Source organism: Stegodyphus dumicola, chromosome 10 (genome assembly GCF_044657685.1).
Source record: "Stegodyphus dumicola isolate Sdum_Otavi_A_Nest chromosome 10, ASM4465768v1".
Taxonomy (NCBI): domain Eukaryota; kingdom Metazoa; phylum Arthropoda; class Arachnida; order Araneae; family Eresidae; genus Stegodyphus; species Stegodyphus dumicola.
Genome location: NC_140777.1, coordinates 33,066,131 through 33,084,157, shown reverse-complemented (window position 1 = coordinate 33,084,157; position 18,027 = coordinate 33,066,131). Strand labels below are relative to the sequence as shown.

General features: G+C 31.4%; 2 protein-coding genes across 6 annotated transcripts in view; one reads left to right on the top strand and one right to left on the bottom strand.

Moving 5' to 3' along the window:
- Positions 1-15,326, bottom strand: part of rt (Protein O-mannosyltransferase rt) — a 118,227-nt gene extending 102,901 nt beyond the window's left edge. For both annotated transcript variants that reach the window (XM_085824856.1, XM_085824855.1), the window contains exon 1: positions 14,995-15,326. In XM_085824856.1, the coding sequence (XP_085680982.1) occupies positions 14,995-15,231 (237 nt within the window). In that variant the 5' untranslated portion in view covers positions 15,232-15,326. The remainder of the gene's footprint in view (positions 1-14,994) is intronic.
- Positions 15,327-15,519: 193 nt separating this feature from the next.
- LOC118190930 (XK-related protein 6-like) overlaps positions 15,520-18,027 on the top strand; it is a 60,272-nt gene continuing 57,764 nt past the window's right edge. For 2 of the 4 annotated variants that reach the window (XM_085824852.1, XM_085824851.1), the window contains exon 1: positions 15,520-15,826. The gene's annotated coding sequence lies outside the window, so the exon portion shown is untranslated. The remainder of the gene's footprint in view (positions 15,827-18,027) is intronic. The other 2 variants (XM_085824854.1, XM_085824853.1) reach the window with 2 other exon arrangements.

The following is an 18,027-nucleotide window of genomic DNA, read 5'->3' as shown; positions in this document are numbered from 1 at the left end:
GCGCGCTTACATTACATGCATTGCACATGCGCATAATGTATGCTTTTTATTTGCTTATGCGCGCATTGAAAGAAATGTTTAATAAAGTAAACAAATAAATATTAAGCTTTTTTTTGTAAAATTTGATACCCTTTAGGTCATAATTGCTCTTAATTTTATAAATTACGGTTTCATATTTTTAATTGTATAATTTCTGCATATCATCTTACCAGATTTAAATTGATAATCTATAATCCGGAATCGCCAAAGTCCCAATGAGTCCAGATTACGAACTTTGTACTGTATTCATTATATATACTTCCACATAATATTAAAATAACTTTAGACAGTTAGTATTACAAAACACTTTTAAACAAATAAACTCTAGATATAATAAATAGCAAATTATCAATAATTTTGAAGCATGTGATATTTTGCAAAACAGGTTGGTAAACGCAGTGGTACTTTGCATTCTTTGCACTGCCATGTAGTATCCTCCCTAATTTGGTGTTGATGTATAAGATAATGTATCATAATGTCACGCATGTCTTTGCCCAAACAAATGCAACAAATGATCTGATGACGTATCAGAATGTCATGTGCATGTCTGCCCAAACAAATGCGCAACATACTGATATGCCAAATGTAGCCATTGCACATCATGACTTCTATCACAAACAACAAAAATATAGAAATAATAAAATTACATATATAAACAGCCTGTGTATATTTATGGCATCTGCTTTGCGGTTTCAGGACATTAACCACTGATCCGCTAGAACATTATATCACTAAAACATATTCTCTAGGGGCTCAGTGGTTGTACTTTAAAATCACTGCTCTTCACAATGGTGTTTGCTGCTTTCATTTAGGGGTGTTTATTATTACCCAGATTTAGATAAAGCGATCTGAAACCACAGAGTTATTTTATTACTAATATATGCACATGCCCAGTAAAAATGTGATTCATTTCCAGAGATTTTTCCCTGACCTCGACATGCTTGCTTCCTATAATAGTACTATGATTTCATAAATTATTTTGTGTGGTTTAAATATATTCTGCTATAATTATAAATAGAAATCATGTAAAAGTTTTATTTAAATTAAAAATATTTTATAAATATTTGGGATGAAATATAAATAAAATAAATATGAATGGGAAACGAAGGATTTGTACCAAAGCCAGAAAGGCCAACCCCTCCCCCATATTAACATAAAAACCAGAAACTTCAAGTGCCAGACGAGACTAAAAAACGTGGACATATCTATGCCAATAAAATGCACATCCTGGCGGATACAATACAAAATGGATGCCTTGTGCTACAAAATGGATCCTGATGTAATTAAATGGATTAGTAATGTGCTTTTCTTCCTTTTTCAACCATCTACCAAAGTAGCACTTATTTTTTTAATTTGAAATAATATTAGTGGTTAATCTTTGGATTAAGGTAACTTGGCAATTTTTTGGCGAAAATTTAGCAACCAACCCTGCTACAGCAACCTGCTAGTTTTTTTTTTTTTTTTTTTTTTTTGGGGGATGTCATTTTGTTTTCACGAAGTAAAGGCTTTTTTTTTTTTTTTTTTTTTACTCAACATTTTTTTTCCAACAATCTGCTAGCCGAATTACGCTTATGCTAGAACTTTCATGGAACAAAAGTGCTTGATCATGACCAAGATTAGGTGCGAAATTGAGAGAAAGTGCATAATCGCCCACTGCTTCCCGCGTTTTTAAGAATTGCACACACACGGTATCCATGTACACGTCGAACTATTTTCACTTAAAAAAAAAAACCCAGAATTGCACAAAAATTGCATTGCGCACACTCTTGACTTTATCCATGTACACTGCTAAAGTCCTAGCTAGTAACCTTTATCGAATTACCAAAATGTCGCCAAACTACCTGTTACTATATTCCAAAGATTAGCCAAATTAGTTTGAACCTACACTACATTTGCCTTATATTAGAATGTTTTCTCAGTTTCTATTAATTTTTCTTATTATATGGAAATACAAAAAAATCAAATAAAATCATACATTTTGGGGAAATTTTTATTTTACAAACATGAAACTGAAGGGGGCACCACAGAAATTTAACAGTAGCCCTTAAGCAAAACCGGCTGGACAACACTACACTATACGGGTAGAGTAGACTTTGAGGTACCCCTTGTATTATGGCGAAGTTGTTGTTTGATTTATCGCCAAGTTGTTGTTTCATTTATGGTAGCCTGAGTAGTTGAATGTTATGGAAACCCTATTGTGAGGTAATTGTGTGCATGATTCTGGGAATTTTTGAATCATGGGATGTTTTGTAAGCGTTTTTGTGGTGTGTGTTGGTTTGATTCTTTAGACAGTAGAATGGCCGAATGTAGTAAGATTAATTTGAAGTTTTTGTACGACTTGGAGCGAAAGGAGAAAAGAGCTTTAATTGACTGGTGTGTAAATGAAGGTTTACTTAGTAGCCATTATAAGTGTCCTGTATGTAGGAAAGATATGCTTCTAGTCGAATGTAAAAACCGTTTAGATGGATTTAAATGGGTTTGTAGGAAGAAAGGTTCAGATGGTCACTATGTGAAGTGTTCGATCAGAAAGAGTACCTGGTTTGAAAAAAGTCATTTGAGTATGATTGATATTTAATTTTTACATGGCTCTGAGTGTACGAAGCGAATTCGAAAATCATAGTAAGTGAATTTGCTTTTGGTAGTGCTTAAATGTATAACATGTTTTTCCTTTCTTATGTTATTTTATTGTTTGGTTTAAAATGTATTTTATTGAGATTATGTAGTTTTTGTGTGCCTATATTGTAGAATTTGGTGCTCCTTTGACTTTTAAAGTGAAAATATATCGATGTGTACATGGAGAAAGTAAAGGGAGTGCGCAATGCAAGTTTGTGCAATTCTGGGATTTTTTTTAAGGTGAAAATATGTCGACGTGTACATGGATAAAGTTAAAAGAGTGCACAAAGCCCTTTTTTGCAATTCGGGAATTTTTTTTAAAGTGAAAATAGGTCGACGTGTACATGGATAAAGTCAAAGGAGTGCGCAATGCCATTTTTTTTTTTTTTTTTTTTTTTTTTTTTTTTTGCAATTCGGGGTTTTTTTTTTTAAGTGAAAGTAAGTCTGTTGGAAAATATAGCTTATTTTTAAACCTTTTACTGCATCATCTTTCCTCCTTGAAATGTTTATTTAGTTTAGACCTTATTTTAATGTAATATAGTAGTTACTTCTACTTCTTTTCTTGCTGCCACTGTTTGCATTGAGAACGGACTGTTTCAACCTAATTGAGATGCAAAAACGAAACATGATGTTACGTCATCTGAAAAGGCGATTCGTGCCGATAGCTGATTGGTTACCGTGAGATGACGTCATTCCTACTTCTGCTATAAGTATCTCGCGTCGCTCTGGCTCAACCCTTCTAGTTCCTGCTTTCCCGGCATTTGAGTGAGCAGTTTCCAGCCCCTTCAAAAGGATGCATGCAGTCTGGTGAATAAAATGCCTTGATTCCGGTTTGTGAGATGCTGGTTCCAGATTAAAGTTCTTCGGTTCCAGAGGCTACCATATGAGTGACTGCCTTGGGCGGCATCCATGTTTCTTCAATGAAGGCGGAATTAAAATACGTGAGCGGCGACTCCTTGTGCAAATGGGGTTAGGCCTGTTTTAAGTGCTTTCAAGAACTTCATTTAAATTTTCAGGTGTTTTTCTTGACCATTGATTATGGACTTATTGAATGAGTAGCCAGCTTTATTTTTAGGCCGCATAGTCACTGTTTAGGACATTTCTTGTTTGTATAGAATGCAGGTGTTTTGGAGTACAGGTAAAAATATTTGATGAATGATGATTATATTATATTTTTCCTAATACTCTAATATTGTTGACATTTATTTTTGTGTTTTTATTCTTTATTATATTGTTAATAAATTGGTTAAGTTCAAAATCTTTTATTGTCTTCAATGTCTGCACAACATATCTCAGGGAGCTTTCATTGCTACTACTGCTAAATGTTTAATTTCTTTAAACTTTAAACTTTGCTTTAGCATCAAAGTCGATGTGTACATGGATACCGAGTTTGTGCAATTGTTTGTCTTGTTATTTTGACTTTGCGTAGCGGCGATTTTTGGCGCAAAAATAGCCACTTCGCAAGCCAAAATAACGAGTCAAAGAATTGTACAAAATCGGTATCCATGTACCACCAAAAATCGCCAAGTTTCGCCAATGGGTACCCTAAACTATACTTTTACCCACTATACAATAAAACTAAAAGAGCTATATCATTTGTATACTAATTAGGTAAATGACCAAAATATAAATATATGGCATTTTTCTTTTATGTAACTTCTAACAATGATTATTTAATGAAAGTGGATTATAACTTTAGACATGACGACTAAATATTTATACACATAAAAAAAATGTAGTACAATTCCATAACACGTCTTGAATCAAATATGGAAGCACTTCCGTAGAGAACCGGGTAAATGTACACATCGCCAACTTTGGCGATAATAGTTCAAAACTGGTAACCCAGTGGATTTATCCTATTCGCTTGTTCGAAGTTTGCAACCATTCCTCTTGCGTTCACTTTGTTGAATCAAGGCCAACTTATACGCAAGGCCTGGCAGTGTGAAAATATTCTTTTGTGTTTTCGGTTGCCTGCGTGATATTTCTACTGACCGCAAGATGGCGCTACACTTTGCGATGTTTACAAAAATCGGAAAAGTACCAAAAATGAATTCTGTCTTGTTATATGCAAAGTTTAAAAATGATTAATCCATAGTAGTCAGAAATTGTTGATTTCTTATTAGTAAAAATATTTTAATTAGAAGAAAAGCATGGAATTTTAAGCTATCTCACTTTTTTTTTCACACATAAACACCAGCTATTTGATCTCGATTTTAATTCCTGCTTTCATCTAGACATGTGCTATTCTGAATTGCGAAAATTTTGCGACCAACTCTGCTACAGCAAACCTCTGTTTTTTTTTTTTTTTTTCGCCGCCATTTTGTCTTCACGAAGTAAAGACATGTTTCTTTTTTTTTTTATTTACTCAACACTTTTTCCAACAATCTACTAGCCGAATTACACTTATGCTAGAAATTTTATGGAACAAAACAGCTTAATCATGACAAATATTAACTGCAAAATTGGGAAAAAGTGCAGAATCGCAAACTCCTTGCCGCCTTTTTCAAAATCACACATACACAGTAACCATGTACACGTCGACTTATTTTTACTTAAAAAAAATCCCAGAATTGCACAAAAATGGCATTGCACACACTCTTGACTTTATCCATCTAAACTGCTATTTTCTCATAAATTACAAAAATTTGCACGAAAATGCAGGAAAATATTGTGAATCTTTAAACTCGGTAAAAAGCACATATATGAAATTACCTGATCGTGAAAAATTATATACCCTATCCAAGGATGAACATTTCTACGTATAATATAAATAAAATATCCAAAAACTTTTACCTCTAAATTATCTATTATAAACGTCACCAACGAATTCATAACAAAACATTAAAAATGGTTACAAATACTTAGTGTCAAATATTTAAATTATTTCCATGCACGTTTACTTCCACTCAAACGTATACCAAATTGCTACAAACATATAATTCACAAAATAACTATCATTTAATTAAAATATTATTAAACCATGTACACATTGACTTATTTTTACTTAAAAAAAACATCCCAGAATTGCACAAAAATGGCATTGCGCACACTCTCCACTATATCCATGTACACTGCTTTTTTCTCATAAATTAGAAAAATTTAACGAAAATGCATGAAAACTTTGTGAATCTTTAAATTCGGTAAAAAGGACATATGAAATTACTTGATCGCGAAAAAGTATATACCCTTTCCAAAGATGAACATTTGCACGTATAAAATAAATAAAATATCCAAAAACTTTTACCTCTAAATTATCTATTATAAACGTCACCAACGAATCTATAAAAAAACATTAAAAATGGTTACAAATACTTAGTCTCAAATATTTAAATTATTTTCATGCACGTTTACTTCCACTGACACGTTTACCAAATTGCTACAAACATATAATTCACAAAATAACTATCATTTAATTAAAATATAATTAAACCATGTACATGTCGACTTATTTTTACTTAAAAAAACATCCCAGAATTGCACACACTCTTCACTGTATCCATGTACACTGCTTTTTTCTCATAAATTAGAAAAATTTCACGAAAATGCATGAAAATTTTGTGAATCTTTAAATTTGGTAAAAAGGACATATATGAAATTACCTGATCGCGAAAAAGTATATACCCTTTCCAAGGATGAACATTTGCACGTATAAAATAAATAAAATATCCAAAAACTTTTCCCTCTAAATTATCTATTATAAACCTCACCTACCAATTTCTAACGCAAACATTAAAAATGGTTCCAAATACTTAAATTCTTTCCACGTACATTTACTTCTACTCAAACGTATTCCAAAATACTACAAACATATAACTCTCAAAATCACGATCATTAAATTAAAATATAATTAAATTAAAAAACACTACTTAAAATATAAATAAGCACATACATTAAATTAATAAAAATTAGCTTACGATCCTAATTACTTTAAACTAAATCATTGCTAATAACAATTTTCCAATAATACCAAATTAATTTATTTACTCCTTACATTTAGAACAAAGCATAAAAATAATATCCTCAAATAATTAAAAATACTAACTTTACCTAATCTTCTACAGAATCTTGAGTGCATGGCGGATCACAAAATGTCCATTTTCACCAGATTTCTTGCACCGCCATTCAAACTATCTGTAATATTCTTCCTTTCAGACAATCTCATTTCATACCCACATGTTGGACATTCATACTTATCCGCAATTAAGCAATTTTTTTCAATTACACATAAACGGAATAAAAATATCCGATTTACTTTATATAGGGACATGGAATCCAAATATTAAACAACACTGTTTCACAGAACATAGAATGAAACTAATGCTGTATGCTGTACAGCAGATATTTTTACAAATTTACACCCTTTTCTGATTAAAGAACAGTGATTCGTCCATTAATGTCACATGACATATCTCATGATCTCTCATTTCCCTCACACAAAATAATGCGTAATCGGAAAAGAGTACTTCTCACATTATTCCCAAAGTCCTAGGTAGTAACCTTTATCGCCTCCAAAATGTTGCCAAACTACCTGTTACCATATTCCAAAGATCAGCCAAAAAAAGTCTTACTGTGGCATAGATTTTGAATGAAACTCACACCCAAAGTTGCTTTTTTGATTAATTTTAATATTACACAGGTGTGTTTCGCTTCACTTTCATTTGTATTCTAAATTTCATTGATGTAAGCATTAAGAAACTGGTAAATGAATTAAGTGCATTGCAGCAATTTACATTTTCAGTGTTAGAGAAACTTCAATTTTTCAAATGAAAATAATGAAATTTTTGATAAAGCTATTGATCAAATCATTGTTATAAATAAAAGAGACACAGACATCATAAAATATATTTTAACAGCACACAAAAAATGATAACTCTCATAATCACAATATATACTTAAGAAAACGTTCAGTTCTATATATCAAGGATAAAATTTGAAAACTTGCAATGGCTGAATATAAATAATATATCCATCACACATGCCCACAATGCTAAGAAGAATGAGGTATATTCTTCTTAGCATTGTGGGCATGTGTGATGGTAACGTTTACTTCCACGATTCCGGATTATAGATCATCAGTTTAAATCTGGTAAGATGGCATGCAGAAATTACAAAATTAAAAATATGAAACCGTAATTTATGAAATAAATAACAATTATGATCTAAAGGATATCAAAATTTACAAAAAGAAAAAGCTTAATATTTATTTGTTTACTTTATTAAACATTTCTTTCAATGTAAGTTATTTAAATTGCTTTGTTTCATGTAATAATACTTTCTCTTTAATTCTATTAAACAGACATAATTTCTTTTTTAGTTACAAAGTTCCGCTGTTGAAGTCCTATAATTGCTGTGTTGAGAATACCAACTAATTAATTTGTCAATCGAAATTTTTTCGTTTTCAATAACCTCTGGGTCACTTTCTTCACTATCGGAAGCGAATTATGATGACGAGGAACTTGATTTAAATCATATCAAAGACGGAGTACATCGAGATGAAATACTACATTTAGTAAGGAATTATAAGCCAAATAAAATAAAAACATCTGCCCTGAAGATAAGGATAGTGCTGACAGATCAACTTCCAATTCATTGCGCGCCGCGGCGTGAAATTGATAAACAGATTTCGGATTTCGAAACATACTTTCGCTTTGTAGATCCTTTACATATTAGTAAATATATATCGGAAATTCTATTTGACATAATTGAAAGTTCGAGCTCACTTTTATAAAATTGCTCGAACAGTCTGCAAAAAATAATAAGCCGGATCCAATTCAAAGATTAAGGAACAACGCAATCTGGAACATTAACTGAATTAGATAATTTTAGCTTAGCTTATACCGTCCGTGACACATCAAACGCGCATACCCACACACATATTCACAGCTGTAAAGGTCTTATGCGCACTCGTAAACGCCTATGCGCATGCGTGAACGCGACGCATGCGCAGAAAGTTTGTAGCCTTGAGGTCCGGATTATGGGTGTCCGAATTAACGACTTTTGACTGTATATGCATTTAAAGTTAGGCAATAAAACAAGCTTATTAAATGCATCACTTAAATATACAGCAGGTAGACATTTTTACACACATACAACATTTATCAGAATGACATGTGTACAAAATTTTATAGCTGGCAGCGTGAGATACTGATATAGTTCATTATCAAGAATAATGTATAGATGAAATAAAATTACTGAATTTCACAAAACAATATTATCACTATTAAGCACACATACACATGAGTGCCATCTTGATACATTACCTACATGACATAAATCCATGAGTAGCATTCCAATTCCAGATTAATCAGAAGAAAGTTCGACACAAAGTTTTGAAAGTATCAGCATTAGATGCACAAAGATTTCAGAATTAAATAAGCAGAATGAAGAATTTCAGAACTGAGTTCAATAAGGTATATACACAATTTTAAACCTATATGTATATAAAGTTAGGCAAAAAAAAAAAAAAAGAAAAAGAAAACAAGCTTATTAAGTATAGCCCTTAAATATACAGCAGCTAGACATAAAATACACTTTTTGTTAATAACGAGCCACGTTAAAAATAGTGGGTGTATAGCAAAATTGTAGCAGAATGCGAGCGCCACCTAGTGATGAATTTCGCGAAAGCCACTGAAAACTGGGAACCGAAATTTCGTTCAGTCTGGCAGGCCTTGAGTATAAGTTGGCCTTGGTTGAATTATCACTGTCGTTGTTAGCATTTGCAGATTTATATTATTCTTCTCTTATTTATTATTATTTTTTCAGAATTTTTTAACAACGAATAGATAGAAATATTTTCGTAGATAGATGCCGGTTCTCAGTTCGGGACGAAAGGAAGAAAATACGGTGGGAGGGGTGAATGCTCATTTGTAACACGGCTGTTTACGTTGTGTTCTTAATTATTAACAGCTGTAAGCATGCAGAACTATGAGGTTTCCAACCCCTAAAATAATTTGTTTTCGTAGGCCACAAAAATATGCATGTGCATTTTAAATAATTAAGTAATGCTTTTATTTTTATTATTGGTTATTGTCATCTAAAATTATGAGAATAAATCAATTTTATGGTGTAAAATTTTAATAAGATAATATATTGTTAATGCTTTTCTAACAATAACCTTTCAGAGGATAGCAGGTGTTACATAAATAGATGATTAAATTCAAATAAAAAATATGATTGATTATTTAAGTTGACAGAATAGTTTAATGCATCACCATCGTCATCAAAATTAGCAAACCACTGCTGGTGTAAGGAATATATTGTTTTCTGTGTTAACTGGAATTTAAGACAAATTTTTTTCTGTTATCACATTTAACCGGGTAATTTCAGTACATTAATACTAATTTATATTTTTTATTCCCATTATAAATGCTTATATATTGCTTATGCTTAATATAGTGTATTTACATGCACTAAAAATTACATTTACAAAATATCACATTTACGGCTCGGCTCATCGTCGAAGAACCGCGAGCTTCGCAAGTAAAAATGCAACGTCGCCAACGGGTTCTTTCCCGAAGCATCAACGGGTTCTCTGCGGATGAAAACCCTCAAATATTTATGAATTAAATTTCTGATAAGCAGTATGATGTAAGATCAATAGGCGAAAATAAGCAGTATTTAAATAGTATCAGCATATATATATATATATATATATATTAATCAGTACAGTCAAAAGTTGTTAATTCGGACACCCATAATCCGGACCTCAAAGCTGAAAACTTTCTGCGCGTGCGCCGCATTGGCACATGTGCACAGGCGTTTTACGCGTGCGCGTAAGACCTTGACTACTGCGCATATGCATGTGCGCAAGTGCAGAATACGTTTTCGCCTGCGCGTTTAATGTATAACGGACGATGTAAGCTAAAATTCTCTAATTATATATTTCAGTTAATGTTAATGATTGCGTTGTTCCTTAAACTTCGAATTGGGTCCCGCTTATTATTTTTTGCAGACTGTAAGAGCAATTTTATAAAAGTAAACTTGAACTTTCGATTATGTCAAATAGAATTTCCGATGCTGGAACTTCCAAAGGATCTACAAAACGAAAGTATGTTTCGATGTCCAACAAACAAAAAGTGGAATTGCTGCAAAAAAATGGATAAAGACATGAAGAATGTGACAGAGAGGTTAGTGAAAACGAAAAAATTTCGATTGACAAGTTAGTCGGTGTTCTCGGCACAGCAATTAACGGGACTTGAACAGCGGAACTTTGTAACTAAACAAGAAATTATGACTGTTTAATAGAATTAAAGAGAAAGTATTATCACATGAAACGAAGCAACTTAAACAACTTACATTGAAAGAAATGTTTAATAAAGTAAACAAATAAATATTAAGCTTTTTTTTTTTTTTTTTTGTAAATTTTGATACCCTTTAGATCATAATTATTCTTTATTTCATAAATTACGGTTTCATATTTTTAATTTTAGAATTTCTGCATGCCATCTTACGAGATTTAAACTGATGATCTATAATCCGGAAAAATCGATAATCCGGAATCGCCGAAGTCCCGACGAGTCCGGTTTAACGACTTTAGACTGTATATGAGTTTTCTTCTGCAAAGGATCCGTTGGTGCCAGTATATATATAATGAATGATAAATGGTTTTACGATATCTACTCAGCATATACAGTCAAAAGTCGTTAATTCGGACACCCATAATCCGGAATGATCTATAATCTGGACCTTAAAAGCTACAAACTTTCTGCGCATGCGTCGCAATCACGCATGGGCACAGGCGTTTACGAGTGCGCGTAAGACCTTTACGGCTGCGAATATGTTTTTGCGCATGCGCGTTTGATGTGTAACGGACTATATAATCTAAGCAAAAATTATTTAATTCAGTTAATGTTGTAGATTGCGTTGTTCCTTAATCTTCGAATTGGATCCGGCTTATTATTTTTTGCGGACTGTTAGAGCAATTTCATAAAAGTAAGCTTGAACTTTCGATTATGTCAAATAGAATTTCCGATATATATTTACTAATATGCAATTTGTATCTACAAAGCGAAAGTATGTTTTGAAATCCGAAATATGTTTATCAATTTCACGCTGCGGATTGGAAGTTGATCTGTCAGCACTATTCCTTATCTTCAGGGCAGATGTTTTTATTTTATTTGTCTTATAATTCCTTACTAAGTGTAGTATTTCATCTCGATGTACTCCGTCTTTGATATGATTTAAATCAAGTTCCTCGTCATTATAATTCGCTTCCGATAGTGAAGAGAGTGACCCACAGGTTATTGAAAAGGAAAACATTTCGATTGACAAATTAGTCAGTATTCTCTACACAGCAATTATAGGATTTGAACAGCAGAACTTTGTAACTAAACAAGAAATTATGTCTGTTTAATAAAATTAAAGAGAAAGTATTATCACATGAAACGAAGCAACTTACATTGAAAGAAATGTTTAATAAAGTAAACAAATAAATATTAAGCTTTTTCTTTTTGTAAATTTTGATACCCTTTAGATCATAATTGTTCTTTATTTCATAAATTACGGTTTCATATTTTTAATTTTGTAATTTCTGCATGCCATCTTACCAGATTTAAACTGATCTATAATCCGGAAAAATCGATAATCCGGAATCGCGGAAGTCTCGACGAGTCTGGATTAACGACTTTTGACTGTATACAGTTGGTACAAAAAGTATTTGCACACATACATTTTTGTTCACAATTCATAAGAAAATGCATTAAGAAATACAAAAATTGGCATTTAAAAATAGAATAAGCTTATTCATTTAAATTAATTACAAAAAATATAATAATATTAATAAAAAATATTTTTTGCAACAATATTAAAATAGCTTATGTCAAAAAAAGTATTTGCACACTCAGCTTTAGCAAATTTGCATTTTTATGCTATTATTTGACAGTCATCCCGTAGTAAATAACATACGTAAGATGACTGTAAAAGAAGGTGTTGTCGAAACATTATCAGTTGATTGTCGATTCAAATTGTAATGGCACCTAAGAAATCTGAATTGCCAATTTCGTTGCGAGAAAAAAAATTTTCTCTACGTGAAAACGGCCTAAGTTATCAAGAAATAGGTAAAAAAGTAAACGTTTGCTTCTCTACTATTTGGTATGTTATAAAATGTTATAAAGAAAGAGGATCTACATCAAATAACTTGCGCTCTGGATGCCCAAAGAAACTTTCACTGCGAATGAAGCGAAAAATCATAAGAGAAGCATAAAAAAATCCATTTGTTAGTGCAATTACTTTAGCCAATGATGTCGCTTCAACATCTGAAGTTCAAATCTGTGCACAAAGTGTTCAAAATGTCCTGCACGATGCACACGTTTATGGGAGATAACCAAAGAAAATCCTCTCATAACCGAACGAAGCAGACTGAAGAGACTTGAATTCATTAAGGAATATATCAATAAGCCAATTTATTTCTGGAAAAATGTCATATTCTCCGACGAGAGTAAGTTCAATATCTTTAAATCAGATGGCAGAAAAGTAGTTTGGAGAAAACCTTGTACTGCTTTTCATACCAAAAATGTGTTACCTACAGTTAAACATGGAGGAGGTTCTGTTATGATTTGGGGGTGCATGGTTGGCAAAGGAGTTGGTAATTTGTGTTTTATTGATGGGAATACGACAGCTCGAACCTACATAGATGTGTTGCGAGATAATTTGCCACAAAGTGCAATAAAATTGGGTATCAGTAATTTGTACTATTTTCAGCAAGACAATGATCTCCTAAGCACACTGCCGGTATAACACGTATGTGGTTGCTTTATAATGTACCCAGAAAACTTGCCACTCCACCACAATCACCAGACTTAAATCCCTTGGAAAATTTGTGGAATTCTTTGGATTTAAAAAGAAGAAAAAGGAAGATTTCAAGCAAATCTGCCCTCAAACAAGTCCTTATTGAAGAGTGGTCGAATACTGACCCTACTGTTACAGAAAATTTAATTAAATCAATGCCAGCAAGATTACAAGCAGTAAAAGATGCTAAAGGCATGCATACTAAATATTAGTTGGAAGCACTTCCACAGAGAACACGGTAAATGTAAACATCGCCAACTTTGGCGATAATAGTTCAAACCTGGTAACCCAGCGGCTTTATCCTATTTGCTTGTTCGAAGTTTGCAACCATTCCTCTTGTGTTCATTTTGTTGAATTATTACCATCGTTGTTCGCATTTGCAGATTTATATTATTCTTCTGTTCTTTATTATTATTTTTTCTGAATTTTTTAACAACGAATAGATAGAAATATTTTCGTAGATAGATGCCGGTTCTCAGTTCGGGACGAAAGGAAGAAAATAGGGTGGGAGGGGTGAATGCTCATTTGTAACACGGCTGTTTACGTTGTGTTCTTAATTATTAACAGCGCTAAGAACTATGAGGTTTCCATCCGCTAAAATAATTTGTTTCCGTAGGCCGCAAACATGTGCATGTGTATTTTAAATAATTAAGTAATGCTTTTATTTTTATTATTAGTCATTGTCATCTAAAATTATGAGCGTAAATCAATTTTTATGGCTTAAAATTTTAACAAGATAATATATTGTTAATGCTTTTCTAACAATAACCTTTCAGAGGATGGCAGGTGTGATGTAAATAGTTGATTAAATTGAAATAAAAAATATTATTGATTATCTAAGATGACAGAATAGTTTGATGCATCAAAATTGTTATTGTTTTTTGTGTTAACTGGAATTTAAGACAATTTTTTTTCGTTTATCACGTTTAACCGGTTAATTTCAGTATATTAATACTAATTTATATTTTTTAAATGAATTTTTATTTCCGCTATAAATTTTTATATATCGTCTTATGTTTAATATATTCTTTTCTGTGCTAACTTGAATTTAATACAAATTTATTTTCGTATATCACGTTTAACCAGTTAGTTTTACATCTACATGCTTATTATCTCTGAATTTTTACTACCATATGTTTAATATATTGCTTTGCCTGCTAATTTCAACTTACATGCACTAAAAATCACGTTTACGGCTCGGCTTGGCAAGTAAAAATGCAAACGGCGCCAACGGGTTCTCTGCGGATGAAAACCCTATTAGTTATTTGAAATTTGCTTATATATTTTATTTCTTTTGTATTCATGCAGGTGTGCAAATACTTTTTTGATAGGAGATATTTTAATTCTGTTACAAACAAGCATTGTTATTTATATTATTGTAATTTTTCTGTTTGTTTTGGATGATTAAACTTATTCTGATTTGGCAATACCAATTTTTTATTTCTTAATGCTTCTTTTTATGAATTGCAAACAAAAATGTACTAGGTGTGCAAAAACTTTTTTTACCCACAGAACATTCACATTACAGAATAAAAATTCAAGAAAGAAATTTACCTGTTTCTTTTTATTGAGTAGGCGCCTATTATTGTCTTTAAAATCGCTATTACTAACATCTGGAAGATCTGAAATTTGACTGATTAAGTTTTCAACATTACGACCAGTCGCATTTCGCGACACGTCGCCCAGAATTTCATTTGAATGTGTTTCATTAACAGTTTGTTCGCTAAATCTATCATCGTCTTTAACAGATTCATCGCCCTTCTTCCTCTGTCTAACTTTATTAACCATCATAACATATAATCGGCAATCAGAGCTTTAATCATATTTTGAAATTTAAAAGGATTAAAAATTTTACGCGTCAAAATCACAAATGTAAATAAAAAAAAAAAAAAGATAACAGTTACAGTTAGCACTTCTGTAATTTATAAAAATCGCTTTTTGCATTACATTTTCGTTGATCTTTTAATTTGAACTCTCATTGTGTCAATTTTAAATGGTTTTCATATTTCGATAAAGCTGAGTGAGTAATTATTTGTAATGTGTTTTTGAAACAGCAAAGTGTGGTATAATCAAAACAAATTGATTTTCCCTGATAATATGCAGATAAGGAACAAAAACAAACACTTTTATCACGTTAATAGATATATTATTTATGGATATGACAGTACAGAATGGAAAGTTTTGAAATCATCTGTTGCTATACATATTTAATCAAAGGCATATATATTCATATCAAAGGCATATATATATATATAAAAGTACACCGAAACTTTCAAAGAATTTCATTCAGAGGCTGCCTTATCTGGCAATTATTTGAAGAATAGGGGGAAAAATGCATTTTATTTGACGGCATTGGAAGCATTCCGTTTAATGTTTACTTGATTATGTAAGTAAATCTGTTAGTATTTATTATTTTAGTATCGATGAACAGTGTGTTAGTGAATTGCTTTGTCCTGATCATTTGTGTAACATGCATATCATTACAACCCGCCCAAAAAGCGCGTTTATTTTGAACCGAGATTATGATATTTTATACAGATAAGAATTTGTAAGAATTTAATCTAGTTCTTCATTTGGAACGCATTGCCACTGTTAATTTTTAAGAAAATGCGTTTTTTGATTATATATACAAACGTAATCAGAATTAAATATTATAGACATTTTGAAATATATTTATAATTATTTAAAATGCTCTTGTGTACTGCCTGATATTTCGAATCTGCCAAAACAGGTTGCCTTATTCCAGTTAAAGTAAACAATTTTGATTTGCATGATCTTTTCTTCTTATCCAGTTATATACAAAAGCTAATTAAGTTATCATATTTTTAAATACTCTCTGTCTGTATTTAACATTTTTGACATAAAATATATGGGTTTTCTTCCGCAAAAAAATATTAAAATGTCCACTATAGTTTATGGAAAATGTTATGTTAAAGAACTGTTTTTATTTTTATCCTAAATTTTATTTCAGCAAAAAATGCAAAAAAAATTTTTTTATCATTTTAGAAATGCAAAGTAAATATTTTTATATTCATAACTAGTGACATTCTTTAAATTTAGCTTTATCAATTATTTTTATCATTCCTTTACATTTATGCTTTGGCTGTAAATAGCTGTTTATTAAACTTCTAATCATTAAGTAAAGCACATTGGGTAGTATTATGGCGAAGTTGTTGTTTGATTTATCGCCAAGTTGTTGTTTCATTTATGGTAGCCTGAGTAGTTGAATGTTATGGAAACCCTATTGTGACATAATCGGGTGCATGATTCTGGGAAATTTTGATGTTTTGTAAGCGTTTTTGTGGTGTGTGTTAAAACCGTTTAGATGGATTTGAATGGGTTTGTAGGAAGAAAGATGGTCACTATGTGAAACATTCGATCAGAAAGCGTACCTGGTTTGAAAAAAGTCATTTGAGTATGATTGATATTTTGATTTTTACGGGGCTCTGGGTGTATGAAGCGAACTCGAAAATCAAGGTAAGTGAATATTTGCTTTTGGTAGTGCTTAAATGTATAGCATGTTTAGCTTATCTTTGGAATATGGTAACTGGTAGTTTGGCGACATTTTGGAGGCGATAAAGGTTACTACCTAGGACTTTGGTAATAATGTGAGAAGTACTCAGTTCCGATTACGCATTATTTTGTGTGATGGAAATGAGAGATCATGAAATATGTCATGTGACATTAATTGACGAATTGTAGTTCTTTAATCGGAAAAGGGAGGGAATTTGGAAAACTGTAGTACTATATTATTTTGTATTAAGCTTCATTGTGTGTTGTGTGAAATAGTGGAAGTGTGCTTGCCACGTAATGAAGATTCTGAAGATTAGGTAAGTTAGTATTTTTAATCATTTAATGCATTGTTCTAAATGTAAGGAGTAAATAAATTAATATCGTATTATTGGAAAATTGTTATTAGCAATGATTTAGTTTAAAGTAATTAGGATTATAATCTAATTTTTATTAATTTAATGTATGTGCTTATTTATATTTTAAGTAGTGTTTTTTAATTTAATTATATTTTAATTTAATGATCAGGATTTTGTGAGTTATGTGTTTGTAGTATTTTGGAATACATTTGAGTAGAATACGTTGAGTATTTTCATGCGTTTTTGTGAAATTTTTCTAATTTATGAGAAAAAGCAGTGTACATGGGTATAGTGAAGAGTGTGCGCAATGCCATTTTTGTGCAATTCTGGGATGTTTTTTAAGTATAAATAAGTCGACGTGTACATGCTTTAGTGATATTTTAATTAAATGATAGTTATTTTGTGAATTTTATGTTTGTGCAAATTTGGTATACGTTTCAGTTGAAGTAAACGTGCATGCAAGTAATTTAAATATTTGACACTAAGTATTTGTAAACATTTGTAATGTTTGCGGTATGAATTCGTTGGTGACGTTTATAATATAATAGATAATTTAGAGGTAAAAGTTTTTGGATATTTTATTTATTTTATACGTGGAAATATTCATCTTTGGAAAGGGTATATACTTTTTGCGATCAGGTAATTTCATGTATGTTCTTTTTACCGGATTTAAAGATTCACAAAATTTTCATGCATTTTCGTGAAATTTTTCTAATTT